At 43.4% G+C, this 10,007-nt stretch overlaps 1 protein-coding gene across 1 annotated transcript; it reads left to right on the top strand.

The window, feature by feature from the left end:
* Positions 1 to 8,245: 8,245 nt before the first annotated feature.
* LOC136524791 (uncharacterized) lies at positions 8,246 to 8,980 on the top strand. Its single transcript, XM_066518037.1, has one exon. The coding sequence runs from the start codon at positions 8,246 to 8,248 to the stop codon at positions 8,978 to 8,980; it is 735 nt and encodes a 244-aa protein (XP_066374134.1).
* Positions 8,981 to 10,007: the final 1,027 nt, after the last annotated feature.

The raw sequence follows: 10,007 nt of genomic DNA, 5'->3' as shown, positions 1-10,007 counted from the left end.
GCTCGGCTTTCAGTGCCCGCATGCCGCCCCTTCCCCCTCACTGTCTCGCGGACCCCATGTGTCAGCACCTCCTCTCCCTTTCCTTTCTTCTCCGGCTGCTCTTTCCTTTCTTGCTCCCGTCAATGGCGCATGCCAAAACGGCAACTCGTCGGTCCTCCGTGCAAGCAAGGAAGGCAACCAAATTTGCAGCGCCCTGATTCCCTTCCATCTTTAGCTCCCGTCCAGCCTATAAAGTCCCAGTCGGACCCCCTCCTTCTCCCCTTTCCTCTGTTCACCGCTCAAGCTCACAACCGCCGCCGGCAATCCACCGCTACCGAGCGCTATTCTCGTCGCCAACGTGTCCCGAAGGTCCGTCGTGTTCCCCCGAAGCCATAGGTACCTTCAATTCACCGTTCTAGCCTTGATTTGCTCAAATTCCATTCACCCGTGCCCTCCCTCTCTCCTCAGATCGCCACCACCGTTGACCGTGCCTTCGGAGGCCTTCCAAACGCCGCGACCACCGCCGTGGGACTTGCGGTAAGATTCTCCACCCCCCGTGCCTCCATTTTGTGGAATGGTGCCCTAGAAAGACATAGCATAGAACGTAGCCACCGCCGGCCATGGCGCCGCCATGGGGAACGCCGCCCCGACGTGCTCCCTGTCCCCACTCGGTATCCTAGTGATCTCGTAAGGTTATGCGCTTCACGTACGTGCTTCCGGCTTCAACCGGGGAAGTCCGGAACGCCCCCTGACACCCTCCGCCGTGTTTAGTTCGCCGCCAGCAATGGCAAGTTTGCAGGAGATGCCCTGTAGCCGTCGGAGTTTGTCCAGTGCCACCTGCATCATTGGATCTTGAATGAGCGATCAAGATTGCGTACCCCTTCAGGGTTACATAACCGGTCCACCAGGACCCATGGACTCGGTCCACCCCGCCATGTCAGCGCTGGTCCACGCCATGTGGTGAACCGCACCACTCACACACCGCCACGTGGCTGTCCAGTCAGCAGCGAGGTCAACCCAGCAGTCAGCCACGCGTAGTTTTCAGAAAAGCCCCTAGGTTTCCAGTGAATTAACCCGCAGTCCATAATAGTTTAAAATAAATACAAATTAGCCCTATTTTTATTTGTTTAGGAACCTGTAGTTTCCAGAATTAATGCACGCAGTCCAAAACCCATTTAAATTCAGATTCTTAATTGTTTTAATTCAAAAATGAGTTTTAGATATTTACAGAAATGCCACTAAACCTTATTTCATGCGTAGCTTTTGCGTTTTAAGTCTGATTTGATCCGTTCAAATTGTGTTAGGATCGTATTTATGTTTTCTACATGTTTATACAACTGTTAGGCATGTTTTCAACACTTGAAATTCATGAGTAGATTTAATCTATTATTTAATTAAAGGAAAACTTGTTTAAATCATAACTTATTCATTCTAACTCCGAAATAGTCCGTTCAAGTTGCGTTTGTTTCATAACGTCGAGATCTACGTATTAGTAATGATGTTTACTACATTACTATTTCATAAAAATCATAGTTTAAATCATATCTTGATTAAAAATTATGCAACTAGGTTTTATACATAAAATATGATTTGTTTTACTTTTGTTTTATAATTTAAATCTAAAATTGACTTAAATCTATCCATATTGTTTATAAAATATCTTTTGTATATGAATTCATATGGTTAACATAAATGAAGCCTATAGCTTTCTTTTCCACGTATTAAGCAAATCTTTCGGTAGATGTATCTTTTTCATCGTAGCTTCTATTAGCGTGCTTCTCGCGACTGTGTGTTCATAGTGATACGTAGAATCGTATATCAATCTCTTTTACTTATTTTTCTATGATTGGTGTACTATTTTGATATAGATGCAACTGTATGCTATGCATGTATGTGTCTGTATATTTGTGTGGTGTTCTACGATTGTCCAGTCGGTGAGATACACGTGGTGATCCAGAAGAAGAAGGACATTGAAGATAAACCTTACCGAAGGATCGGTGTGCAAGACAAGTATAGCATGGGACTATCCTTGTTACCTATTCACATTTAATCACTTAATTCATATTGCATGTGTCTCCCTTGTTGCCAAATAGGATATCCTAGATATTTGATAACTTGTACCTTGATACCTTTGGGATATTGCATGGGATAGTTTTTGCTAGTGCTTAATCAAAACCATGATCTTGTAACTTGACTAATGGTATATGCAATAAACATTAAAACATGACTTTTTAGTAACATGGAAACAGGGGGCTGGAGTGTTTATATGCTTCAGATTCCTCTCCCTAAGGACTTATCTGTAAGCGATCATCCGGGACTTACAGTACAGCTGTGAGGGCCATATGGCTCTAGCTTTAGCTCAGTATGAGGATCTTTTCTAGCTTGTTAGTGGTTACCTTTAAGGCGTAGGGTATGTTTCCTTTGTTGCTGGGAAGTGTGTACCGTGTTGCGATGCCCATGTATGCCACTCCTAGAGATGGGCCACATACGCCTAGCGGCCCTAACTTGTTAGACGAAACCTTTGAAAGGCTTCATAGTGAACCCTACCGACCTTCCTTGGAAGTGGGTCAAGAGATTAGCTGTGACAGAACCGCCCAATTTATACAAGATCAAATACGGCTGTCCCCGCTTAACACGTTGACACGCGCATACTCTCACTTATATAAACCCAATAGTCCGCCGAGTGTCACGCAGGACCTCGGTAAATCAACATCACAACCAAGATCGTGTGATTAAGCAAATACAGATCACATACGCAGAGTTGCAGCGGAAATAATATTACAAATAGGTTCATAAATAATAATACAAGTTTGGATTTCAAAACTGATTAGTGAAAACAACATTGCTTTCGAAGGATTTCATTAATATGAGTCCAAATACATTGCTAACATAAGTGACATCCTCAGACAAAAGCATGCAGATGAGAAGTGAATATAGAGTCACCGAGCCCACCGGTGGTTAGCCACCATCCTCAGCAGGTCAAAACCTTACCTGCAACATGGTGGGATAAACCCTGAGTACTCGAATGTACTCAGCTAGACTTACTCGTCATAACCAGAAATAAAATTGACTCCAAGGAGTATGCAGGGCTTTATAAGTGGAGGTAGCTTGACAACAATTTGCATAAAAAGCGATTAACTCAATTATATAATTATAATTCTGTCATCAAGTTAATTAGAACTATTCATCTCTAGATTAGCAACTATCCTGTGCCAAACATGTGGTATATCGTTTTAGAGCATACAATAGTAACCATAGCAGGTGTAGTAATTCCATATTCATCCGAACCATCATGTTCCATACATAGTTACTACGATGTTGGAGCTAGCCAAGTTTCTCACTATCCGGGAGAGACGGCGATTCGAATCGATTTCAACCAGCTGGGAATTTATTCCTAACACAAACCCAGGTAGACCAGATCAACGGTCACCTTAGGTCACCTTTGGTACAACTCAGGTACACATTTCGCGGGTCCGTACTGCGCCACACAGTCTGGGACACCAGATGCCAGGACGTTCAGGCCTAGCCTGCCCTTGGGCTCAGTCTGATCGCCCCTCGCAAGGAGCGCACAACAGAACGGGTCCTGGCCTGAGTTGAGCTACTCGGCTTCGTGGTCGGAATGAGTTATCCGGCCAGCTAAGTGATAGGCATGCATTCAATCTTGTCAGAAGTTCCAACAACGGTACGGTCCTTGATCGGCACAGACGGAATCACATGAGTCATCCTACGCATAGACTCCGCCCGGCCTCGATTTTCTTTTACCCCATGGTTCTATTCCACGATAGCAAATATAGCCAACCGTGCTCTGGTATCCACCTATATCTCGCAGGTGACAGGATATCACCCGACTGCTACCGGTCTAAGCATGGCTAAGCATATATTTGATCCTGGACCTATACCGGTTAAAGGTGTAATATCTGGATAAGGAATTTATATGCATCAAGTGGTTCCATTCAACTCTTATAACCTAATGCATCAATCATAAGTACTTAAGTAATCATTTGTAAAATACTGGGAGACTTAAAATGCTCCGGGGCTTGCCTGGGATCCAACACAAGTCAGTTCAGTTAGCTTGTACCGACTTGGTGACATCTCCAGCCCTAGCACTTGCTTAGTCCTTCCATGTTCGGGATAGATCCACCAAACACCATCTTCGGGTTTGACTCCACATCACATCCTTCACGTGGTTCATCTAGCGTACCTAAATGAGATGCAAGATGCATGTGTATGAATACATGGAAGTGCAATGGACAATGCATCACATGCAGTAAGTAAGACAAGCATAAGGTTACGTTAACATGCACAAGCACTTCGCATTGCTTACTTTAAATATCACACAATTTATCATGCCACGATAGCAAGAAGACGAGAACACCAAGCATGACACAAGTTTCCCAAGATTTCAGGTACTCTAACTCAACCATCATCAAAGGTATGAGCCACACTTAGCAATATACAAGCAAACAACTAAAATGGGAATCTGTCAATTTCTGGACATGCAAACAGCAGCTACAAGATTTAGCTATAACTGGAGTTACACAAATCCAAATGACTTGCAAGAAGACATTATAGAAAGATTATGAAATTTTCGACAATTGATATTTAATCATCTTAGCATGATTCTCAAGTTAACTAAGCCAAATATACCAATTTACAGAAACTGATCCACAATTGACAGAGAGCAGCCATTTCTGAAACCCAACTTTAAACAGGCATAACTCACAAACCACAAGGCCAAATGACACCAAATTTTAACAGCACCTATATACATGAATAATCTACGACTTTTGTATGAACAAGTTTCACAAAAAAGCAAATTATCATGAAGAACCTTGCTAAGTTCCCAGATCTGTCCATAAACCACAATTGCAAGAAAATAAATATTAACTTATGTTGCAAACACATAATTAGGAAAAACCAACTTTACCAACATGTCACACATGACTAAAGAACACGAGAAAACCTAGTGTCCATGACCAAATAAATTCTTTTAATGCATTTCTTAATTTATTTTAGATAACAAGGTGACTTAATGAACATATACCAAAAGTATACAATAAATTCTACAAAATTTACAGTGGCTCACATATCTTCTCAATAGTCTACTGTACAAATTTTACTCCATTTGAATATGTATAGCAACCTCTATGAAAAAGACAAGTTGCTAAAGCAAGAATTCATGTGAGAGCGAGATAAACCAATAACTCACTCATACTTCACCCAATACTCATGAAATTTTTACCACATATCAACTATCACATGAGTAGCATGCCACAAAAATTTGACTTCATTTGGAGCCCTAGATCTACAGTTATGAAAAATAACAAATTCAACTAGCATTACAACCTTACTGCACAAATCTATTTTTACCGCAAAATATTTAAACTAAAACATGCCATATTATAGATCCACTGCATAGACAATTTCACAAGGATTCCAAAAAGTCCTCATTTACTATTTTACGAATTTTCTACGATTTACTATGAATTTCCAAAGTTCCTACAAAATAATTACAAACCAGTCCTTACGGCACTATTCATATGAGTCTACGGTTTGCAGTTTGGCCCTTCCCTTTCTTCAAATTGTTGTATGCAGCCCCTCACGCAAATCATAGCAGGGGAGGCCGTCGGAGCTCGCGGCTCCGGCCGTTGGGGCCATGCCGGCGTCGGGGAAGTGGCGGTGGAGCACCAGGGAGCCGACGCGCATGCGTGGGGCTGCTCATCCCGGCCCGAGGCGGCCTGTGTTGGCCTAGCCACGAGCAAGGTGGCCGCAGCGGACGACAGTACGGCGGCAGCGGCTTTCCCGGCAGCGCGCGAGGCCGAGGATAGGTGGTACGGGTTCAGGCGAACACGCGGAGGTGGTGGTGGTGCTGGCTTGGGTGCTCAGAGTGGAAGAACGACGGTGGCTAGGGAGCTCTGCTCCGACAGACGGCCATGGCGGTGGCAGTGAAAGAAGCTGCACGGCTGCAGTGCTCTACAGGGACGCGGAGAAGTAGGGATGGTGGCTGTGGCGCTGAGCAGACGTGAGGGAGGCTAGGGCTGCGTTGATGAGCGGTGGTCGCGGAGCTCTACCAGCGATCATGGCGGACGCGGCCGTTCGCCGGCGTTGAGGCGAGGGAGAACGCTGGGAGAGAGAAGGGAGGGCAGAGGGAGTGAGGGCGAGCGAGCTGGGGCTCGCTGCTTACTCCAGGAAGGCGCAGAGGGCAGGGCGGCGCGTGGCAATGGAGGTGGGGTCGATGACGGAGCATGGGCACCACGCGGCGCGCGTGTCCAGGGCCGGTCGGCCACGGCAAACCCCCTGCTGATTCGATTTCAAAGTCTGAAGCCAAGGATTGAAATACCACCTCAAAAATGCGACTGAAGCTCCATTTTCCTCCCATCGTATCTCCTAAACCGATCGACGATTTGTTCCACCGATTACACCGTTGTGTAGAGATACAAGATTACTCCAACTTTTATTAAAGGAGTTTGGCCAGATTCGAAATGGTTTGCAAACTAAAATTCGCCAAATATGGGTACATTGAAACTGAAATCAGCTCCAACACTTAGCCAAATTTGCGAAGTCCAAAAACAGCAGCGGATTGCAACTTTGAGCCTTTGTTTGACTTATTTCCATGCTGAACTAGGGTATGCTCCAAAAACAAAGTTTGTTCTACACATCATGAACTACAACTTTTATTTAGGGCTCCATACCAAAACTGGTATAGAACCTACAGTTCTACTTTGACCAATGTAGTATCACGATAAATCTTAAATTATCCTTTATGATCCATTGGAGCATTTTCTGGACATTTGCTCAACATGAACCTTTCATGACTTTTGTTGTAGAGTTCAATTAGAGTCCTTTGGGCAAGGTTCCAAGGTTTGGTTGATGACTTATATTTCCATTCACTTAATAATGCAATCCAAGCACTTAGTAAACCCATTCCAACAAGGATATAAATTATCATTTCATGTGACTTTTTGATTCCAAACTTCATGGAAGTTTTCCAGGGATCAATATAGATGGATATTGATGCGAGACACATGAAAGAAGCACCTTCAACATTACTTAGGTATATATCTGAAAAGGGCCAATATACAAGCAAAGGCGTGTTGCCCACGTTTAAGTTGGAGCTCACTTTTGTAGATTTGATCTTGACACCGTCATCACCACTTAACATGTCATGTTTGAGCTCAAACCCATTGCTTAACTGGTGGCAAACACCTAGGGTGTTACAAGCTACCTCAAACGAAAGGGTAAATCATGACTCACAGTGAACGTGTACAAACTCTGCAGAGTGTAAAACTGTTATAACAGCCGTGCTCATGGACACGAGCGGCCTTGGACCCTTATGGAATAGAGATGATCACTAATAGATAATGATGATGATAATAATTAACTATTTATGCTATACATTATTCATGTTTACCTGATCATGTGTTTATGGGAATGATAAATCCTTTGCCACCCAACTGCTTTAAAAGATGATCTATTAAAGCTAATCATAGTTAAACCAGTGTTTGCCCTTTTGAGCCTCATGAACCCCATGATATAATTGTTAAGTACGACATGTACTTACGCTTGTTTTACTTTTCTATACATTGGATAAAAATCCCAGATGGGTACCAGATTGCTGGTTTGGAGGAGTTAGGCTTGTGGTCAACCAGTCAGTCGTCCCTGTGAATTTGGAGTCTTCACTAGAAGATCGGAGTCAACTTTCCGCTGTCTTTACTCTGAGGTTATTTTCTTTTTACTAATATGTTATATAATAAGTATTGTCTCTTGATATTACCCTTATTTGTGGCTATATGTGGGATTTGACTTTCTGGGCTCACATATAGTGTGTATCTAGTTTTGTCTTTAAAACCGGGTGCTACAATGTCTCCTAGTTGGAGTCTCTGTGGCGTTTTGGGCTTAGTTCTCTACTCTATGTAATAATGTTGCCAATGAGCAAGACTTGTGATATCTATGTGATGAGATGTGCGATGTAATAAAGTACTTTACTTTGATATTATTGCAATTTGAGATTATATGTGTGTTTGGACATCCTAGGCGCACATATATGAGCACTTGGTTTTGTCATGCAAAATTGGTTGCGACAAATTGGTATCAGAGCTATAACTTACTGTAGGATGATCAACCTAGTTAGAAATGGGCATTTTTAGGATCACATTATCTTTATTTTGTCACCTTTAATTTACTATAAAAATTTTTGCTTATATTCTGTCTATTATCTGTTGCAAAAATTATATTATTCTAATACTCAACCTTTTCAATCTTGTAGATGGCCCGCACCAAGTTGACTGCCCGCAAGCGTACCATTGTGATGCCAACAATGAGGATGAGGTTCACACTTGGCAAGCGCGTTCCTCCACACCTAGTTGAGGCATTGAGGAACATTGCGGAGGAGCCCCAGGAGGAACCGCCTGTGGAGGTGCCCATAGAGGACTCTCTAGAGGACAAGATGGTGGATGGACCTAGGGATGAGGATACTAAAGAGGGGCCCATGTATGAGGAGCCCATGGAGATAGAAGAATCTGATGAGGAGCCCATGGAGGAAGATGAACAGGGAGGTCAGGATGGAGCTAGTGATCCTAAAGATGGTGATGCTTCTGACAACTCTGATTCTGATGATGGGGGTAATGATGGTGGTGATCATGGAGATGGTGGAGATGATGGTGATGATAGTGGACATGATGGTGATGATGGTAGTGATGGTGACAGAGATGGAGGAGATGGTGGAGGTGATGGTGATGACTACCATGCTGCACTGCTGGCTAAGGGGTGGACCACGAAGATCCACTATGATTTGCAGGGTGATGCCTACTACCACCCAAAGCTTCTCTCCCTTGTATGCCACTACCACACCAGGTGCACCGTGCAGTACCAGACGAAGCATTGGACCCACCCTGACTACATCGGCTTTTGGGAGACGGAAGTGTACATCCACAAAGGGAGTCAGGTGCGCTACTTCCACCATGCTATCACCACACGGCTCACACGTGTAGCTACCATCTAGGATGCTACTCGACAAGCGTTGGTGGTCAATCATGACCGCCACTTCGATGACATCAAATGGGAGGAGGATCATTATCTTCCCTGCCGTCGGAGTGGCCAGTCCACCTACAACATCACCATACCACTTGGGATGGAGAACCATAGGCTTAGGCCTACCCTGGTGAGCTTGGCCTAGACCAACACAGACTTGGATCAAACCTTGGATGAGCTAGATGTCATGGGGAAGGAATACCTGTAGCTTGCCCTTGAGAATGCTACGTTGAAGCAGCAGCAAGGTGGTCCTAATGTGGAGATGCCAAGTATTCCTACTGAATCACCCCCAAGGAATAGAGGAGGCCATGGAGACCCCAACACCAACACCAACATCGACCCATAGGAGGATTTCCCACAAATATGTAATAAACACGCATAGATGTGCGAGATTGTATTTAGTTTCTTTTCTTTTCAATGGTTGAACAATTGTCATTTAAGTGGTTGGATGATTGTCATGATGGATAATGTTTGATTTGGATTTTTGTCATGATTGTGGTGATTTGTGGGCATGTCTACAGTCATTTAGTTTAAGACTAAGGCTTAAGGATAATATGAATAAATAGTTAGGTTTCTTTTTATCTTGCTGTCCGTTCTATATCATTCTGAGCAGTCCACCTTTATCAGTTCATATCTCATGTCCTGGATGTTCAGTGGTCATGAAAATTTTATGGAGATAAGTAGACTTCTGCATCTTTCTTTTGGCTTTGGAATTACTTAAATACCTGTTGCGAATTGTGAGATACAGCTCCTGTAAGTTGATGTTTTTGTGCTGTTAGAAATCTAGAACAGTACTGTTTGTCACCTGTTTTGCCTGATTAAACGTCAGAATCTGGGAATGTGTTCTAAACAAAAGTTGTAGAGAATTTCATAAGCTTTCCAGAAAGGAAAAATTTGTATTCAGATGATAAACAGAGAGTAAGATATGCTCATTTTACTGCACTACTGTCTGTCCAACTTGCCGGAAAAGTTCAGAACATTTATCTTCTTGTATACCC

Source organism: Miscanthus floridulus, chromosome 18, assembly GCF_019320115.1.
Source record: "Miscanthus floridulus cultivar M001 chromosome 18, ASM1932011v1, whole genome shotgun sequence".
In the NCBI taxonomy this organism is placed as follows: Eukaryota; Viridiplantae; Streptophyta; class Magnoliopsida; order Poales; family Poaceae; genus Miscanthus; species Miscanthus floridulus.
The sequence above is the reverse complement of the archived record's forward strand: the minus strand, read 5'-3'. Positions and strand labels throughout refer to the sequence as shown.

What these genes read in the sequence shown, in the direction of transcription:
- LOC136524791 (XM_066518037.1), top strand. Translation starts at nt 8,246, where the DNA reads ATGGCCCGCACCAAGTTGACTGCCCGCAAGCGTACCATTGTGATGCCA.